The following is a 20155-nucleotide window of genomic DNA, read 5'->3' as shown; positions in this document are numbered from 1 at the left end:
TGATCTGCCTTGACTCTCAACGCCTAGGACAACCTCCCCCCACACCCCACTGTCTTGCTTTGTGGCCCGATGCAAATATAGCCCGAACTATCTCACCACAGGCTTGGAGTCTGGTGAGCACAAGCCAGCAGACGAAGCTCTAAGCATTGACTGCAGGGTATCAGCGCGTCGCGCTGCCCGACAGCGACCCCGTCCGTCCACCCGTGGCCTCGCACCACTGGTCATCCTCAAGTGACCTGGCTCAGCAGCTTGGGGGCCTGCATCTCCCCACGCGCAGCCCAGAATCCAGACGCACGCGATTCTTCCCCAGGAGCAAAAGGCCGGCTCCTGGGTACAACCGGGTCAGACAAGAGAGGGACGTTAGCGTATTGGGCTCCAGTCTGGAAGGTTCCAAGCTCCTGGGATAAGCGCACATCGCAGCGTGGGGTCAGCTAAGGCTGGAGCTGGTGGAGCCCTGTGCACACTCTCGGTGGGCGGTGCCTGAAGAACAAAGGCACACGTGCCTCCCCCACCCGCGCCCGGCACGTGTGCGGCGGCTTTGTTTGGTCCTCACTGTCTGGGTGCGGGACGCTGGCGGTGCCCGAGGCAGGTGGGCCATGGTAAATCGCTCTCCGCCCGCCCACTCCAAATGGCTTCCTCCCATCCCCCACCTGGTTCCGCAGAGCAGTTGCTATGGGTTACCAGGACGGTTGCTATGGGTTACCCAACCGAGGAAGCGGGAGCATGCGTGGGATGGCAGGAGCTTGCGGGCTGCTGAGCCGAGGCCCACAGGGGTGGGGGATGAGCTATAAAGAAGGCCCAGGTAAGAGACGAAATCCACGCGCTACGACACGCAGAGCCTGCTGGCTTTGGCAGCATCTCCACTTCTCTTTAGCTTAAAGCTGAGTGGATTCCTCTGAAATTTTTGTAGTTTAGTATTCTTCTCTCCCTCTTTTCTCCTTTATCTATTGAAAATAAGCCTTGGGAATTTTGAAGGAAAGGGGTCATGAACTACCAGAGTTTGCACTGCTAAAATAAATTAGTGTCCAATGCACTGTTCTTAACAAGGACCTAGAAGTTTCCAGCATGAGGAAAAGGGTTGACAGTGGTGACTGGACTGTAAAATGCATCCTGCCAAGAACAAAGCCCCAAATCTGTTGTAAATGTATCAAAATCCAAAGGAATTGTTTCTTTACATGCTAAACTATTTTTAGCTCCATTTTATTAAAATGTCAGCATTTCTTGCTCTGACTTGCAAAGAAAACTGTTATCTGTGCCTTTAATGAATGTCAAGTTGCCACAACTAACTTCAGACATTTTATGTTTGAAAATGTGTTCATTGCAAATTAAGAAATGGTTTTTCTTCTGAAACAAAACTGTGTTGAAATAAATGTTTCCTCTGTGGAAAAGACGGCGTTGTACATATCCGGCACCAGCTAACTAATTTAAATATTAAAAGGAAGATGATTTAGAAACAGAACAAGCCTTCCTAATTCTTGTACTTAAAAAAAAAATTAGGCCTTTCATGGAAATGGCTCAATCCTGAAAACCTTATTGTGCACATCTAACTTGATGATAAACCTTTAAAGAAGCACCAAAATGGAGAAGCTGGGTTCACGACATCCAGCTGCCACTCTTGGATATAACATGGCTAAACTAAATAAATGCGATTAAGTTCTTAATGTCACCTAAGAAATTGTATGCTTTTCCTTCTCCATGTTGCAAATAACTCGCTTGCATCTGATTGTTAAATGTAATTTGAAGTAGACCTGCAGGGCCCTGGCAAGATATATTTAGTATCTTAAAGAATGGCAAATGGTTAAAGACAAACATTTGTGGTGTCCCTCCCCCACCCTGGGGGGGGGGTTGGTTTTTTTTTTTTTTAAACTGAAAATTTTAACTAGGATTAAAATCACTGTCTAGCAAGTGAGACTTTAAGTCTTAAGTAACAGGTTGTTGACCTCCATGGCCGACACCTTCAGCTACTCAAAGCCAACTCTGAAAGGAAGCTCCTGACCTTCCGGGTGCTAAGCTCTACACTTGCAGAACACTCCAGTTTAAAACTCCAGTTTTGCGGAGTGTAAACCATAGGCATCTGGGATTAGGATTCCTAAAGTTTAATTCCCATTTAAAAGAGCACTAAATGTATCGTCTGCTTGGTTACATGTTACATGCTCAGCTACTTGTTTTGCTGCAGCCAGGAGAGGAGAAACAAAGCCCACTGGAAACTGAAGTTCATCTCAATTAGCTCGGCCCCAGGGCTCGTGCCGGTGCTCCCGCTCAGTGGCTGTGACAGCCAAAGCAGAACAAAATACAACTACAGCGGGCATCAAACCAAGTCTTACCAAAGCTCTTCAATAAGAAATGACCGGTAATGTAAAAAAACACAGAACTTCCGGTAATGTAAAAAAAACAAAACAAAACACAGAATTTAAGTCAGAGTCAGAGATACCGTCTCCTATGCAAAGTAAGCAATCGAACAAAGTTTTGATTTTTTTTTTCATGTTTAATGTGAAAACAGTGACTGGAGTTTACGGAGCAAAGATGAAGCATCGCTTCACGTTAACTTCGAAGGTTACATGAAGTCATCAAGAAGTAATATAACTGATGTCACAAGCTATGCTTTCCAAAAACGCTGTGAAACATAAATGACGTGAATTCATCTACAGTGCTGAGGAGTGGGGCTGCTCTGAAGCTTTACATACAGCTGATAAGCCATGTTCTTTCCGCATTAAAATAATGACTATTAGAGGACATGGGTAACAGGCTCTGAGACCTAAATCCAACTATTTACAGAAGTTTTGTTTTTTTTTTTTTCTTTTTTTCAGAGCTGGGGACCGAACCCAGGGCCTTGCACTTGCTAGGCAAGCGCTCTACCACTGAGCTAAATCCCCAACCCCAAGATGTCATTCTTATTCCAAATTTAATGTTTGTTTCTTTTTTTACCAGTTCTCTGTAACGAGCATTTCAAAGGACAATTCAATAACTTTTTATTAATACAGTAACTCTCAAGTACCCAAGTAAATGGCTGCTTTTTGCAGCAGCTTTTGCACCCGAGAGAGTTGGGGGGGGGTCATTCATTGAAAGCAACAAGTTATCCCACTTAGGTGAAAATTCCTTCTGCTGGCTCCCAGAGATACCTGGGAAGACTCTGGGGAGCACTTGGCTAATTAGTCCAGGAAAACCCCGTCTCGTCTGAAACTGGAAGCTCATGGTGGACCCACGATATCTTATCTGTGGGCCACTTTGAGAAAAAAAAACAAAAAACAAAACAAAACCTATTTTATTCAAATTAAGCCAATCTTCTGGGAGACACATTAAAAAGGGAGGCTTCTAAATCATGAACATGAGCTCTGACATTAGCAACCCAACTTCCACTCCGAGACTATTGGAATATTTATGGGTAAAATTAACTATTACAAAAACCTTCTTCTAACTGAAACAGCAAGGAGTCACCCCTGACGGAAGTTACCTGGTGACCTTTTTTTAAAAATGTACATTTATTTTAAATGTCAGAAAATAAATCATAAGCTATGATTCTAATTGCACAATGGTAAAAAAAAAAATGACTTGTCGCCAGAAGCCTTGTTTATTTAAGCTGATTTGGGGCAGTGAGGATGTACTTCTAAATCTATGTATGGCAAATTTAAGCAAAGTTACCAAGACTTCTGTTTCTCTCCCTCCTAAGATGTAAACATTTTTTTTTTCAGTACATCTCTATTTGTAAGACGTATTTTCCCATTTACACATGATGCGATATGCTGGGAAGCTTAAATACTCTTAAATATTTCAATCGAATACCTGAAGGCAAAGTATTTTCCAGAGAAGAAGTCCCCACAAAGCAAGAGCCACGAGTCAGAGAAGCAGTCTCCTGTGCCGTGACTCCGTACTCTGACTCCAGTCACACTGTTACAGTAACTTCCTCATTGATACAGCAAGGAGGCTCTGTCTGGGCTTTAAATGCTACTAATACACCTAGCTCTTTAAAGTGCAGTTAAGACCAACTGTATAATATATAGAGCACATAACTCATTTCACTTGAGAGCAGGATCATATTTACAAGTACTAGCAATAAAGGTTTGTACGGCATTCACAGACCTTACAGCTTCATACAGAAGCTTGGCTAGAATTAGACAACATAAAACTACTACTACTAATAACCCACCACTCTAAGAATTTAACCACCTAGGATACTGACAGTGGCATTAGGTAAGAATCTATTATGAGCAAGCGTTCTTTCTGGCTGGGCACAATTTTCGTTCCTAAGGTGGTAGCCCTAGAGTTCCTTCTCAGGACTCCTGCAGAGCCGGGCTCGTTTTACATCCATGAGAGCTGCTGTCATCACTACTGTGTCCAAGCCCAGAGGATGAACTGGAAAAGAAGAGAGGGAGAAAATAATAAAAAGAGGAAATTGGTTTTCACAACACACTCAAAGCCTGAGTAACAGAGGGGAACTTTAATTATCTCCAGTCACAAAGAGAGACAGGAAATTTGGACTTTTAATTAGCCATTTGGAGTGCAGTTGGATATTTTTTTTAGCTAGATAATTTAAACGCGAATAATTCAAGTCTGACTAAATGAAAGTCACATAATCAGAATGCAGATAATTGAATTTCTGCTGCATTCATTAATTCAGTGTGGAGGTGTGTGTGAAGACCACTATGATGAGCTGTCACAGCTCAATAAAATCTCAGTCAATTAATTTTTTCATTATCTTACTATTACATCAACAAAAGGCAAAATGTGTCCATATATATATGTGCGTGCACATAGGCACCATGTGTTATATAAATGTGTCTGTTACATCAAAGCGCCAAGGAGTACCTTTCTGAATCATACTCCACGTCGGTGTCTTTCTTGCCTTCCTCTTCTTCTTCGGGGAACCGTCTGTTCATCAAGGCAAACTTGTGAATTGCCTCTTCTACCGAGTACTTGGTCTGCCCAGAAACACATGCTTCAATGTCCTCGGAGTTCAGATGGCTCTGCAGGAAGAGGTGCAGGCTGCTATCGGAAAGCAAGAGTGCATTCTGCAGGACTCTGTGCAAAAAGAAAAAAAAAAGGAAAAAAAAATAACCAGTGGTCAGGCGTGGGCAGAGATCGGGCAGAAGGCAGGCAAGCCTCACAAACTGTGTTACTGACCTCTTCACTAGGAGAACTTTGCCCCGAAGCTGGGCTCTGCCCGCCGACGGGATGAAAGCCATGTGCTAACTTTTACTCAATTATTTGGAATCTTAGGTGAGTAAAAACAGAAAGCTAATGGTTGAGAACATCTGTTAAAAGAATAACTTCAAGGACATTTCTTCAGTATGACCATCTGTTAAGACCATGTGGATTAGTTATAGGAATATTTTGCTTATATGGTTATAGAAATTTATTCTACTCTTAAAAATTCATGGCTAATAGCACATCAGTACGGCAGTCTTTATTGGACAAGCTGTCACGAAACACCAAAACTTCCTCTACCATTAAAATTATACGAAAAGTCCAGTACACTCCTCAGCACATTGCACACTTTAAACCTTTCCTGGTGCACGGTCCACAGAAGTACAGACTGACAAGGGCTCCTTTGAGGTGGCTTTCCCAATACCTAAAGCTGACTGGAAGCATCTATAAAATCTTCAGCCAGCAGCAACGCGTCTTGCTATTGTCAAAACAGTAAGCAGGTAAACTTGATCCCAAGCCATTTTCCCAAGTAGGCCAGGTTGGTGCTATGGACACACTAGTCATCCAGCAGGACAGACTGAAGCTTATTATAAAGACAGCACACATTTCGACTAAGGCATCAGGACCAGATGGAGGACTAAAAACAAACCCTGCCAACGGGACTCTGGCGTGGTCAAATCCGTATCGTCGGCTGCGGGTGTGTTTTTGTGGAGTGTTACAGAATAAGAAATCAGGTCAAAGGGTCCCGTCACACTCCAGTGAAAACTGGCTTCACATCCTTTTAGCAAACATTTTTTTTGATATATAATACTTAAGTCTCTGTTAACAGTTCAGTGGTGATATTGCAAGAGATTCTGGAGCCACAGCGGTCGAAGTAAAGGCAGGACACAACAGCCCACAGGTCATTTTGCCTGACGTGGGATTTGTTCATACAGAGACTATGAAAACCAGATCATATCATTTCAGGCCAGAGGAACCTTGCCTTGTATCCTGCATGTTTAAACACGTTACTAGGAAAGCGATTCTCCTCTGGTCATCACAGCAGCTTTGCTAAATACCAAACACATCACAACACCACATCCTTCTCTTCCAGAGAACACAGTTATTTCCTCAAGAAGGCAGATGTCTACAAACATGCGAAATCCAGCCATTCCCTTTGCCTCAACAGACTTATGAAGTAATTTGAGGGGAAAGGGGTGCTTCATCAAGAACAAAAGCAATAGTATTGCACTTTGCAAAGAGAAAATCTCAGGCAAAGAATCTAAGCGTTCAACTCTATGTGTCCTGTGCCCTGGTTCTCCCAGAAGACGGCCCTGCTGCACGACAAAGGTGCGTCTGCCACACTGTAAAAGCCTGTGCACTAAAATCTGTCTTCCCCATGTACAAATGCTTCCCATTCATGCCCTACATAGTTCAAATTAGGAGAGAGTTTTACAGCAACGAGCCCTTGATTCGAACTTGGCCCCGCTGTGACGTCTGAGCTGAGCGTTTCCTGTGGCCTCCTGTGGGGAGCTACCCACCAGCCACAGGACAAGTGGCTGCTCATAGGACTGTACATACGGCTTTGTTTCTGTTGGAAATGTGTTTTATTTTCTCTATAAAATAATGGGTGATCTTTAAAATTGATTTTAGATGGTTTGAGGCATTGCAGCACAGAAGTAATGTACGCTAATGGCAACAATATTGGACACAAATTCATTTCAGCTTTATTCCACGTCTAAAGCAATTCTGCTGAGCCTCGAATGGCTCACGTGCTGTTATTAACTCGCTGGGTACCTAACACATGGGTACCGCAAACAAAAGTGATCAGAGTCCAGGCTGATGGAGACCTCAAGGCTACTGTCCCTTTCCCTCCGCTATAATTCAATTTCCAATTTGACTGTACATTAGGCTCCTCGGGTCCCAGTTTTCTGCTGACTACTGCCACCTGGAGGACATGGGAGGAAGAAGCGGGAGAACAGGTCACCCAGTTCCACAGGAAGCCAGGGGAAGAAAGAAGTATTCCGGATGGCCAGCCTGAATCCTCACATTCACAGGGCCCAGAGAGAGCGCAAAACCAGCTTGCCTGCCGAGCACGGCGTTATTTTTTTAATTCTTCCGTCTCGGTGGCTAAGCTTAGGCCACCAGGTCTGCACGGGTATGAATTTGAAAGAAACAAAAGAAAAAAACCACTCTAGGACATATTCATGTTTTCGTTTTGCGGTCAGATAGTTTACAATGTAAAATGTAAAATCTTAAGAGTCCAGAGTGGTGGTGCTCACCTCTAATCGTGGCTCTTGGGAAGCTGAGGCAGGAAAATCAAATTCCAGAACACCGTGAGACCATCTCAAATAGCAATGACAACAACAATAATTTTTTTAATTTTAAAAATGTGACCTTTGGGAGGACTGGAGGGCACTGGGGCCTCCTCCGAGGGACACCTGCTGTGCCAGCGGTGCGCCCACGGCAGAAGAAAGAGCCTTTGTTCTTTGTACTCCTACGTGTGCCACATTTTCCCCAAAAACCTAACAGTAGAAAATCAACTTCAAGCTACTATAAAGAGTACTTGGTAAAACAATCAATAAACCATAGTTGATAGAAGCCTCCATAACAATAAATGCACATGCTGGATATGGTGGCTCACGCCTTTAAACCCACCACTTAGGAGGCAGAGGCAGGCAGAGTTCTGTGAGTTCAAGGCCAGCCTGGTCTACATAAGTGAGTTCTAGGACAACTGGGCCTACATATTAAGACCATCTCTAAATAAACAAACAAACAAACAACAAATAAATAAATAAATAAAATTAATTTAAAGCCTTTATAGCAGGAGTTTCACAAATCAGCCTACAGAGTTTTAAAGGAATTTCTGGAAATATATTTACAGTGCAAGTCAAAAGTTGCCCCCCACCCCATGGTAACTATGCTAAATGAAACAAGGCCTGCTGTTCCTCTGCACTGGACATAGTGAAGCCTACTTTTCCTTAATGGGATTTTACTAAGCATATTGTATAGTGGTTCAGTGGAAGAACAGTATGACTCACAAAATCATTTAACTCTACGGATGCCCTGACCTACTGATCTCTGTCCATACGATGCTCCCTACACGCATCTGTATAGAGTGGTTGGATGTTGAGAAAAGAAAAGTTATCTCAGCCTATTTAACTTCTCACCGAGAGAGAGAGAATTTAAACCTCCAAATTTTCATTCAAAGAAATTCATAATCTATGCTGTGGTGCCCTCTACTGAACATAAAGATTTATAAAACAAATTGTGTGTGTGTGTGTGTGCGTGTGCGCGTGTGTGTGTGTGTGTGTGTGTGTTGTGAGGATGTCTCTCTGTGCGTATCCCTGTGCATTCTCATATGTATGTGTCTTTTGTTTAAAAACAAAAACAAAAACAAAAACAAACTTTCCCACCAGAGTCGATCATGGTGGCACAGCATTTGAGTGGTAGAAGCAGGAAAATCAGAATTCGGGGTCATCATGACATAGGCAGTTCAAGGTCAGCCTGGGCTGTCCTAAAACAACAACAAAAATGAATAAAAATCACGTAAAACCAGAGTCTAACGGCAGGGCTGGTATGCTATCACCGGGATGCATTCTATACAGAAAAGTTGGCTCCCGTTCATAGCAATTACACCTAAGGAATCAGTAGGGCTTCCATCACAGTAGGAGACGTACGAGCTTATAACTCTCATCTATAGCCTTACATCTCTGTTGCTATTATAAGAGCTTGCAGTTTATAATTAGGAGAACGAATACAAAAAAGGAAAATGACAGTCACAAGGGACAATGAATGACTAGAAATTCAGTCATGGTGACCGGTTCAGCTGGCAGTGGCCACTCTGCTGATCATAAACGCAGCAGTGTTTATGATCACATGACCTCTGCCCTCTCTGCAGTTCGTGCAGCTGAGGCAACCGCACCAGCCAAAGCTGGTGCAGAGACAGTGCATCTGCAGCTCCAAGCCTGGACAAGATCAAACGCATGATCTTCTCTGACAGCCAATCAGAGAAACAAGTCTCCGATCCCTCCACAGGCATCGACCTGAATACGCACTGTGCTTACATTAAGTATATATTATTACACAAATGACCTTACAATGGACTCTTCATCTTACATTATACATGCATACATATGCAGAGAGATTTCTTCGTTCATGGAATTTTAACAACTCAAAAATTTACATAAAAACCAAATTTAAATATGTGCTTATTATAGCCCGTAACTGGCATATGTCCTCTTTAATATTATTGATTCCAGGGGTTGGGGATTTAGCTCAGTGGTAGAGCGCTTGCCTAGCAAGCACAAGGCCCTGGGTTCGGTCCCCAGCTCCGAAAAAAAGGAAAAAAAAAAAAAAAAGAATATCGTAAGAAAGCTGTCTGCTCCGTGGTTTGATCCTAAGATGACAATGATATCCAAATTTTTTCTTTAAGATTTATTTATTTATTATCTATGTGTACACTGTAGCTATCTCCAGACACCAGAAGAGGGCATCAGATCTCATTACAGATGGTTGTGAGCCACCATGTGGTTGCTGGGATTTGAACTCAGGACCTCTGGAAGAGCAGTCAGTGCTCCTAACCACTGAGCCATCCCTCCAGCCCCCTCTCCCCGTCCCCGATGTTTTTTAATTTCTTTACTTTCACTTCATGTGTGTTTATCCTATATGTATGTATGGGCACCCTATTCATGCCACGTGCCCAAGGAGGCTGGACGTGGCCTCTGAGTCCCTCGGAACTAGAGTCTCAGAGGGTTGAGCGCTGCCACATGGGAGCTGGGAACTGAACCTGGGTCCTCTGGAAGATCAGTGCGGGCTCTGACCTACTGAGCCATCCCTCCAGCTCCCAGATCAGAGGTAACTAATTCAGACACAGCACCAAGAGCTCCCAAACGAAAGAGGGAGCTTCTAGGGGAGAATAATTTATAGGCGCTCTGTTCTACGTTGCGTCTGTGCCTGTATCCCTGGCACACAGCTGTTGGGTGAAAGGTCAGCGCGTGCTTTCCGAGCAGTTAATTATCCGAGCAGCACGACTCCAGCCAGGAGAGCGCCACACTGGCTATGCCGCTCCACACCACAGGCAGCAAAAGAACCTGAGTTCCACAGCTCGGAAAACATCAAGGGCCAGGGCTGAGGGGAGACGATTTAGACCCATGTTCCTTGAGCTCTCGAAGCAGGATGTTCTCGTCTGTGCCGTGGGTCAAACAAAGCCAATGGAGAACAGCTAAACAGTACACAGCACAGAGCACCTCTGCAGTGGCACGATCACCACCGGAGCAGATGCTGGTACACGGGCTGTGAGAGTACAGTGTTTAAAAACTGCAGGAGCCCAAACCGGAAGCTGGGCCTGGTGGCGCACACCTGTGGTCCCAGCACTCTGGGCAGGCAGCAGAATCAGCACACAGGTTTGAGGCCATTCTGGATGGCGTGAGGTTTTTAAAAGGCCAGCAAGAGAGGAGTGAGTGACCAGTGACATAAACACAGACACTGGCTGTCCCTGAAACTGCAACACTCCCCACACCCCCACCCCCACCACGCCCACCCCCAGTGCTAGCCAGGGCTATGGGATCCCCAACTCCTGCCTGGGTCCCAAGGCCAGACTGCAGTTTCCATGGAGTGGCTTCTGGAATGGAGGCTGCCCGGCAAACATGAGCTCTATCTTAAAGAGAAGCCGTCGGCCACCTGGGCACCTTAGAGAACGCAATTAACAGAGCTTTCCGAGGCTGGAGAGATGGCTCAGCGGTTAAGAGCACTGGCTGATCCCCCAGAGGACCTGGGTTCAATTCCCAGCAGCCACATGGTGGCTCGCAAATGCCTATAACTCCAGTTTTAGGAGAATCTGACACCTTCACACAGACAAACGTGAATGTGCGTGAAATAAAAATAATTACATTTAAAAATAATATACTATTATTAAAACCTATAAGTATACATTTAATAATAATAATAATAATAATAATAATAATAATAATAATAATACCAGAGTTGTCCCTAATGGGAAAATGGTGAAAGTCTTGACCAGCGCTTTGTTCTGTCACATCTGTGACACTACACTGGATCCTGCTGTGATGTTCTCAGAGGCCTTAGCTCATCTAACAGTTCCTCAGGGCTCTTTCCACAGGATCACTCTAGTGTCAGTCTTCCCTGCCCTCCCTCAGTGCTTCAGCTCCAGCTTTTTGTGCATCCCAGGGACCTCCTGGAAGGAAAGGCACCGTGCCAATCTCATAGAAACACATATTAATATTCATGTGCACACTTGATACCCAGGCCCTTAATGAGCGAGCCAAACGGGGGAATGCAGCTACTTCAGACCGGCTCATGGTCCTATGCACTGAACTCAAAAGAAGATCATTTCAGATCCCAAGCCACCAGAAGAATGGACAGTTGGGGCCCCGCCCCTCGCTGGTACTCGCCTGACTCCTTATCTAAAAGCTGGAAAACGAAGCTCACAGCTGTTTTAGCCCTGAGACTAAAATAATAACAACACTGGAAATCTAGATTGTCAGACGTTGCTGTACGTGCTCTGCAGCCCTTAGCCCACTCTACTGCCTCGACCCTGATGGGGGAAAGGCTAACATTATCCCCATTTTATAGACAGGACAACAAAGGCCCAGAGAAAGGAAAAGGATTGCCTGACTCCCAGCTACTAAAGTGGCAGATCCAGGATTTGAACCCCAGCAGCCCAGCTTCAGAATCCGCAAATCAGTGGGGGGCAGGCTTCCCATGCTGGCCCTGCAGGGAGGGGGTGAGACAATGGGAAGTCCTAGTGGCGTGGACTAAAGGCAGCTGCCATGGAAGTGCGGAAGTGTGCCCCATCGCAGAGTCAACCTAAGATCAGTCGGATGCACGCGCACTTGACCAATGGCTCTGCAAGGATGAATTAAGCCAGGCCATCAGAGCCTTCAAGGCTGTTTCGGTCTGTCTGTCCTGGCTGCTGTACCTAAAGCCAGTTTTAGAGAAGTGCTTCTTGTAAATACAAGGCACACTTATCTCCTGGGAAAAGTTGGCCACACTCCTTTGCTGCTGTTTGCTTTGGGTCAGCTGTTGTTTTGGGGTATTCGTTGTATTTGTTTGACAAGGACTGGCTGGAACTCACTGCAAAGCCTGGGTTGGCCTCAAATTCACAAAAATCCTCCTGCCTCAACCTCACGAGTGCTTCCATTAAAAGCGTAAACTGTACGTGCTTTACTCTTAAGAGACCATGTGTTTGTTCTCTGATTCTGACGTCCATTGTTTGCAGACTCTGTTCACATCTGTACCGTTCAATGCCAGCCACAAGATGGCGCTCTAATACAGGATATGAATGTAGTGGCCAGCAGGCCTGCAGAATTTCAGAGCTGTAATCGCCCACACAGGCTCCTCTGCCCTCATCCCTAGCCTGGTGCAGACCCTTACTTACTTTCTGAGGAAATCTTCCAAGCCCTGGCGGCGCTGGTCGACATGCTGGCGATTGTTCATGTTGAAAAATAGGTTTTTAGATGGAAGTTCTGGTAATTGTCTGACAAGAAAAGAAAAAAAAAGTCAATCACCAAATCACGGTGACTTAGCCACAGGCATCCCTCAAAGTGAAGGCCTGCCGTGCGTGGTAATAATCGTCACACAGCTATCACCTAATTGTTGTTGTATAATATTAATTTAAAGGGAAATCTGTCTTTAAACTCCTCTGGGGCCATTCATGATTAATATCCTTCAAGGCTGGCAAGGAGATGGATGTTAGAGTCAGATGCAGAAGGCCCAGAACTAACCAGAGGAAGCAGGCCTGGGCCCTACTCTTCCTCATGCACCTTAACGCTATCGACTTTAGAGCTAGCCGGCGTCGGCCGGATTCAGACTGTGACCCCGTAATTCAGGCCGTAGGTCACTTACACCAGCAATGCGTTGCTTTGGAGTCTCTGCCTCAGCCACACGAACTCTCTATACCTTCTTCGTACGCAAGACGTCTTCATCGTAAAACACATGCTATTCGTCTGTAAAGAGACAGAAGAACGTGAGCCGCACCTGAGGGGAAAAGCACGTTCTTATTATATACATAAAACTTGCGATGGAACCGGCACTCTCAGCGGCAGGCGAGCCATGAAATGTGTGCATTTGTGTGTGCACTGCAAAATCTTACCTGCAGCCCATCCGTCTCAGACCCGAAGAAGCCGCCATGCCATGAATGAGCAGTGTTAGCCCTGAATGGGCATGGCCCGCCCCTGACCAGTGCTCTCCTAACTACAAGCATTGTTTCCAAAGATGGGTCATTAAGGAGAACTCCAGTGGGTCATCTCAGACTCAGACGGCTGAGGCAGGAGGACTGAGTTCAAATCCAGCCTGGATCCCACATCTCGATAAACACACAGAGACCCTAAAATGCACAAGGCCTGGGTGCATCGTTGCACTTTTAACACCATCCCGACGTGTTTGTAGATCAGAATTGACTTCCCACAGCCCCACACAAAGCATCACAGACATCTGCATCTCAGCATGGACGCCACCCATGCCTGGGATTCCTCAAGTCACTGCTCACCCAGACAACATTTTCCCCCCACACTACTAGCCAACGGGAGGGTAGAGCGACCTAAGTCAGGAACGCAGTGGTGGGACTCAGCGTCAGTGCCCACGACAGGTATGAATGTGAGCCCCGATTCTCCTCCAGGGACGGCATCAGCACCTGGCAAGTACGGCTGCCACCCTTAGTCACCAGCTGTCGGCTTCCCTGTAGCTGCCCTGAGATGGACTTGGGGAACAAACGGGTGCAAGTCCCCAGCCTAAGCTAAGACATGATGTCGCTCCTCTGGGCAAACACACAGCTGACAACACCTGTGTCTACTAGATTCAAAACCCAAGGCCAACTCAGCTGGGCATGGTGGCTCACACCTCTAACCAAGGAGCCAGAGAGGTTGGGACAGGGGGATTGCCACTTGTTTGGGGCCAGTTTGGGCTACGGGGTGAATTCCAGGCAGTCTGGGCTACAGAGTAAAATCTCACCCACCCCTACAAAACAAACAAACAACAACAAACACACTCTTTTATATGTTTAAACAAAAGTCCACTTCGTAATCATTACCTTACTTAATGAGAAAATTAACTTCTGCTACTAAGATCTTCATGATTTCAAAAACTATCCTGCCCATGAAGCTCGGCTGTTTTCTTGGAAATCTAAATGACCCTGTACATTTTGTTCATGAGCTGTCCCCATGAAACACAGGGCAAAGTTCCAGGGCACAGCAGGTCTAAGAGAGTCACCTGCAAAGGCCACAGCACTGCACCCAGCCACTTACGCAGGCACAGAAGCAAAGCCTACCAGAGATGCCTAAGGCATCATGAATTCTGAGGGACAACTTCAAAGGGCAGCACTGCCTGACTAAAGCACTCCTCGGGGACCAAGGCAGCAGGCTTTGTTACACCAGAGTGACCGCCCTAATAAGGTCCATCCTCTCAGTATCCTCTCCTCAGAGAGAACCAGGCCACCGCAGGGACTTCTTACATTGCCAGTGTAGGCTGGACCCACCCATTTAAGTCCAGTTTCCCAGCCCAGTCATGGGTGTCGGTAACAAACACCCACCTGATACTGATATCAGCATAAGGTGCATCTGTGAGTCCCTCAATCAGAGGACAGAGTGAGGGGAAGATACTTGAAGGGCCAACCAGCTCTATCATTACTGGTTTATAGCCCGAGTAAACATGGACATTCCAAAGTCGGCTGGTTCACTTGAGTGAATGGACCCCCAGCTGATGCCCTCAGAGCTAACTAGGGTTAGCCAAAAGCCTCAGGTATGCTTTCAACTCTACCACGGGAACAGGTCTACACCGACTGGCGCAGTCCCACATGCTTGTTTCGGCCACCCATCAAGCCTAGAGACTTACTACTGTCAACCAAGTATTAACTTCAGAGAGGCACCATGACACAGAAGTAATTATCAAAGTGACATGGAATTTGGAGGGAAAGAGATAATGGTATTTAACCATTTTAGATTAATACATGATAGTGAGTTTTATTATAGCATTTTTATTCATATGTGCAGGTTTCTGAATTCATATCATACAATCAGCACCGCATAATCTATATTTGATTATCTCCTGGAAATAATCAAATGTCGTGATGCCCTGAAGTATGTGATGAGGCCCACAGACATTCTTACAAGCAATTAAATCATTAAAATAATTTAAAATTTTTAATTTCAGTTCAAATGCTTCTTTTATCCCCACCCCTCCCCCCATTCCATTGGGCGGGGAGGGGTAAAAGGACTGAGTCAGGGTCTCATATACACCAAGCTGGCCTCAAATTCACTCTACAGCTGAGAATCACCTTGAACTTCTGATCCTCCTGCCTCTACCCGAAACGTGCTGGGATCATAGGTGTGCACCCCCACATCCGATTCAAATGTCTATTCCTTAAAAAAAAAAAATACTTATTTAATTTCATGTGTGTGTGCTCCTGAGTGTGTGTGTGTTCCTGAGTGTGTGTGTGCTCCTGAGTGTGTGTGTGTGCTCCTGAGTGTGTGTGTGCTCCTGAGAGTGTGTGTGTGTTCCTGAGTGTGTGTGTGTTCCTGAGTGTGTGTGTGTGTGCTCCTGAGTGTGTGTGTGCTCCTGAGTGTGTGTGTGCTCCTGAGAGTGTGTGTGTGCTCCTGAGTGTGTGTGTGCTCCTGAGTGTGTGTGTGCTCCTGAGTGTGTGTGTGCTCCTGAGTGTGTGTGTGCTCCTGAGTGTGTGTGTGTTCCTGAGTGTGTGTGTGCTCCTGAGTGTGTGTGTGCTCCTGAGTGTGTGTGTGCTCCTGAGTGTGTGTGTGTGCTCCTGAGTGTGTGTGTGCTCCTGAGTGTGTGTGTGTGTGCTCCTGAGTGTGTGTGTGCTCCTGAGTGTGTGTGTGCTCCTGAGTGTATGTGTGTGCTCCTGAGAGTGTGTGTGTGCTCCTGAGTGTGTGTGTGTGCTCCTGAGTGTGTGTGTGTGCTCCTGAGTGTGTGTGTGCTCCTGAGTGTGTGTGTGTGTGCTCCTGAGAGTGTGTGTGTGCTCCTGAGTGTGTGTGTGCTCCTGAGAGTGTGTGTGTGCTCCTGAGTGTGTGTGTGTGCTCCTGAGTGTGTGTGTGTGCTCCTGAGTGTGTGTGTGCTCCTGAGTGTATGTGTGTGTGCTCCTGAGTGTGTGTGTGCTCCTGAGTGTGTGTGTGTGCTCCTGAGTGTGTGTGTGCTCCTGAGAGTGTGTGTGTGCTCCTGAGTGTGTGTGTGTGTGTGCTCCTGAGTGTGTGTGTGTGCTCCTGAGAGTGTGTGTGTGCTCCTTAGTGTGTGTGTGTGCTCCTGAGTGTGTGTGTGTGTGCTCCTGAGTGTGTGTGTGTGTGCTCCTGAGTGTGTGTGTGTGCTCCTGAGTGTGTGTGTGTGTGCTCCTGAGTGTGTGTGTGTGTGCTCCTGAGTGTGTGTATGTGCTCCTGAGTGTGTGTGTGCTCCTGAGTGTGTGTGTTCCTGAGTGTGTGTGTGCTCCTGAGTGTGTGTGTGCTCCTGAGTGTGTGTGTGCTCCTGAGTGTGTGTGTGTGCTCCTGAGTGTGTGTGTGCTCCTGAGTGTGTGTGTGTGCTCCTGAGTGTGTGTGTGCTCCTGAGTGTGTGTGTGCTCCTGAGTGTGTGTGTGTTCCTGAGTGTGTGTGTGCTCCTGAGTGTGTGTGTGCTCCTGAGTGTGTGTGTGCTCCTGAGTGTGTGTGTGTGCTCCTGAGTGTGTGTGTGCTCCTGAGTGTGTGTGTGTGCTCCTGAGTGTGTGTGTGCTCCTGAGAGTGTGTGTGTGCTCCTGAGTGTGTGTGTGTGCTCCTGAGTGTGTGTGTGTGCTCCTGAGTGTGTGTGTGTGCTCCTGAGTGTATGTGTGTGCTCCTGAGAGTGTGTGTGTGCTCCTGAGTGTGTGTGTGCTCCTGAGTGTGTGTGTGTGCTCCTGAGTGTGTGTGTGCTCCTGAGTGTGTGTGTGTGCTCCTGAGTGTGTGTGTGCTCCTGAGAGTGTGTGTGTGCTCCTGAGTGTGTGTGTGTGCTCCTGAGTGTGTGTGTGTGCTCCTGAGTGTGTGTGTGCTCCTGAGTATGTGTGTGCTCCTGAGTGTGTGTGTGCTCCTGAGTGTGTGTGTGCTCCTGAGTGTGTGTGTGCTCCTGAGTGTGTGTGTGTGTGCTCCTGAGTGTGTGTGTGCTCCTGAGTGTATGTGTGTGTGCTCCTGAGTGTGTGTGTGCTCCTGAGTGTGTGTGTGCTCCTGAGTGTGTGTGTGCTCCTGAGAGTGTGTGTGTGCTCCTGAGTGTGTGTGTGTGCTCCTGAGTGTGTGTGTGTGCTCCTGAGTGTGTGTGTGCTCCTGAGTGTGTGTGTGCTCCTGAGTGTGTGTGTGCTCCTGAGTGTGTGTGTGTGCTCCTGAATGTGTGTGTGCTCCTGAGTGTGTGTGTGTGTGCTCCTGAGTGTGTGTGTGCTCCTGAGTGTGTGTGTGCTCCTGAGTGTGTGTGTGCTCCTTAGTGTGTGTGTGTGCTCCTGAGTGTGTGTGTGCTCCTGAGTGTGTGTGTATGTGCTCCTGAGTGTGTGTATGTGCTCCTGAGTGTGTGTGTGCTCCTGAGTGTGTGTGTGCTCCTGAGTGTGTGTGTATGTGTGTGCTCCTGAGTGTGTGTGTATGTGTGTGCTCCTGAGTGTGTGTGTGTGCTCCTGAGAGTGTGTGTGTGCTCCTGAGTGTGTGTGTGCTCCTGAGTGTGTGTGTGTGCTCCTGAGAGTGTGTGTGTGCTCCTGAGTGTGTGTGTGCTCCTGAGAGTGTGTGTGCTCCTGAGTGTGTGTGTGTGCTCCTGAGTGTGTGTGTGCTCCTGAGTGTGTGTGTGCTCCTGAGTGTGTGTGTGTGCTCCTTAGTGTGTGTGTGTGCTCCTGAGTGTGTGTGTGTGTGCTCCTGAGTGTGTGTGTATGTGCTCCTGAGTGTGTGTATGTGCTCCTGAGTGTGTGTGTGCTCCTGAGTGTGTGTGTGCTCCTGAGTGTGTGTGTGTGCTCCTGAGAGTGTGTGTGTGCTCCTGAGTGTGTGTGTGCTCCTGAGAGTGTGTGTGCTCCTGAGTGTGTGTGTGTGCTCCTGAGTGTGTGTGTGCTCCTGAGTGTGTGTGTGCTCCTGAGTGTGTGTGTGTGCTCCTTAGTGTGTGTGTGTGCTCCTGAGTGTGTGTGTGTGTGCTCCTGAGTGTGTGTGTATGTGCTCCTGAGTGTGTGTATGTGCTCCTGAGTGTGTGTGTGCTCCTGAGTGTGTGTGTGCTCCTGAGTGTGTGTGTATGTGTGTGCTCCTGAGTGTGTGTGTGTGCTCCTGAGAGTGTGTGTGTGCTCCTGAGTGTGTGTGTGCTCCTGAGAGTGTGTGTGCTCCTGAGTGTGTGTGTGTGCTCCTGAGTGTGTGTGTGCTCCTGAGTGTGTGTGTGCTCCTGAGTGTGTGTGTGTGCTCCTTAGTGTGTGTGTGTGCTCCTGAGTGTGTGTGTGTGTGCTCCTGAGTGTGTGTGTATGTGCTCCTGAGTGTGTGTATGTGCTCCTGAGTGTGTGTGTGCTCCTGAGTGTGTGTGTGCTCCTGAGTGTGTGTGTATGTGTGTGCTCCTGAGTGTGTGTGTGTGCTCCTGAGAGTGTGTGTGTGCTCCTGAGTGTGTGTGTGCTCCTGAGAGTGTGTGTGCTCCTGAGTGTGTGTGTGTGCTCCTGAGTGTGTGTGTGCTCCTGAGTGTGTGTGTGCTCCTGAGTGTGTGTGTGTGCTCCTTAGTGTGTGTGTGTGCTCCTGAGAGTGTGTGTGTTTGCTCCTGAGTGTGTGTGTATGTGCTCCTGAGTGTGTGTATGTGCTCCTGAGTGTGTGTGTGCTCCTGAGTGTGTGTGTGCTCCTGAGTGTGTGTGTGTGCTCCTGAGAGTGTGTGTGTGCTCCTGAGTGTGTGTGTGCTCCTGAGAGTGTGTGTGCTCCTGAGTGTGTGTGTGTGCTCCTGAGTGTGTGTGTGCTCCTGAGTGTGTGTGTGCTCCTGAGTGTGTGTGTGTGCTCCTTAGTGTGTGTGTGTGCTCCTGAGTGTGTGTGTGTGTGCTCCTGAGTGTGTGTGTATGTGCTCCTGAGAGTGTGTGTGCTCCTGAGTGTGTGTGTGTTCCTGAGTGTGTGTGTGCTCCTGAGTGTGTGTGTGCTCCTGAGTGTGTGTGTGTGCTCCTTAGTGTGTGTGTGTGCTCCTGAGTGTGTGTGTGTGTGCTCCTGAGTGTGTGTGTATGTGCTCCTGAGTGTGTGTATGTGCTCCTGAGTGTGTGTGTGCTCCTGAGTGTGTGTGTGCTCCTGAGTGTGTGTGTGTGCTCCTGAGAGTGTGTGTGTGCTCCTGAGTGTGTGTGTGCTCCTGAGTGTGTGTGTGTGCTCCTGAGAGTGTGTGTGTGCTCCTGAGTGTGTGTGTGCTCCTGAGAGTGTGTGTATGTGCTCCTGAGTGTGTGTATGTGCTCCTGAGTGTGTGTGTGCTCCTGAGTGTGTATGTGCTCCTGAGTGTGTGTGTGCTCCTGAGTGTGTGTGTGCTCCTGAGTGTGTGTGTGTGTGCTCCTGAGTGTGTGTGTATGTGCTCCTGAGTGTGTGTATGTGCTCCTGAGTGTGTGTGTGCTCCTGAGTGTGTGTGTGCTCCTGAGTGTGTGTGTGTGCTCCTGAGAGTGTGTGTGTGCTCCTGAGTGTGTGTGTGCTCCTGAGAGTGTGTGTGCTCCTGAGTGTGTGTGTGTGCTCCTGAGTGTGTGTGTGCTCCTGAGTGTGTGTGTGCTCCTGAGTGTGTGTGTGTGCTCCTTAGTGTGTGTGTGTGCTCCTGAGTGTGTGTGTGTGTGCTCCTGAGTGTGTGTGTATGTGCTCCTGAGTGTGTGTATGTGCTCCTGAGTGTGTGTGTGCTCCTGAGTGTGTGTGTGCTCCTGAGTGTGTGTGTATGTGTGTGCTCCTGAGTGTGTGTGTGTGCTCCTGAGTGTGTGTGTGCTCCTGAGTGTGTGTGTATGTGCTCCTGAGTGTGTGTATGTGCTCCTGAGTGTGTGTGTGCTCCTGAGTGTGTGTGTGCTCCTGAGTGTGTGTGTATGTGTGTGCTCCTGAGTGTGTGTGTGTGCTCCTGAGAGTGTGTGTGT

The 20155-nt window shown here is 47.4% G+C and overlaps 1 protein-coding gene across 6 annotated transcripts in view; it reads right to left on the bottom strand.

Annotated features, from left to right (window-relative positions):
- Positions 1-2464: 2464 nt before the first annotated feature.
- Positions 2465-20155, bottom strand: part of Snx10 (sorting nexin 10) — a 66975-nt gene continuing 49284 nt past the window's right edge. For 5 of the 6 annotated variants that reach the window (XM_087656586.1, XM_087656589.1, XM_087656584.1 and 2 more), the window contains exons 4-7: positions 12988-13088; positions 12521-12619; positions 4804-5016; positions 2465-4350 (exon numbers count right to left, since the gene is read on the bottom strand). In XM_087656586.1, the coding sequence (XP_087512712.1) occupies positions 4269-4350; positions 4804-5016; positions 12521-12619; positions 12988-13088 (495 nt within the window). In that variant the 3' untranslated portion in view covers positions 2465-4268. 6 annotated transcript variants of the gene reach the window in all.

Source organism: Rattus norvegicus, chromosome 4, assembly GCF_021556685.1.
Source record: "Rattus norvegicus strain SHRSP/BbbUtx chromosome 4, alternate assembly SHRSP_T2T, whole genome shotgun sequence".
NCBI lineage: Eukaryota > Metazoa > Chordata > Mammalia > Rodentia > Muridae > Rattus > Rattus norvegicus.
Note: the sequence above shows the minus strand (reverse complement) of the source record. Positions and strands in the feature narration are given on the sequence as shown.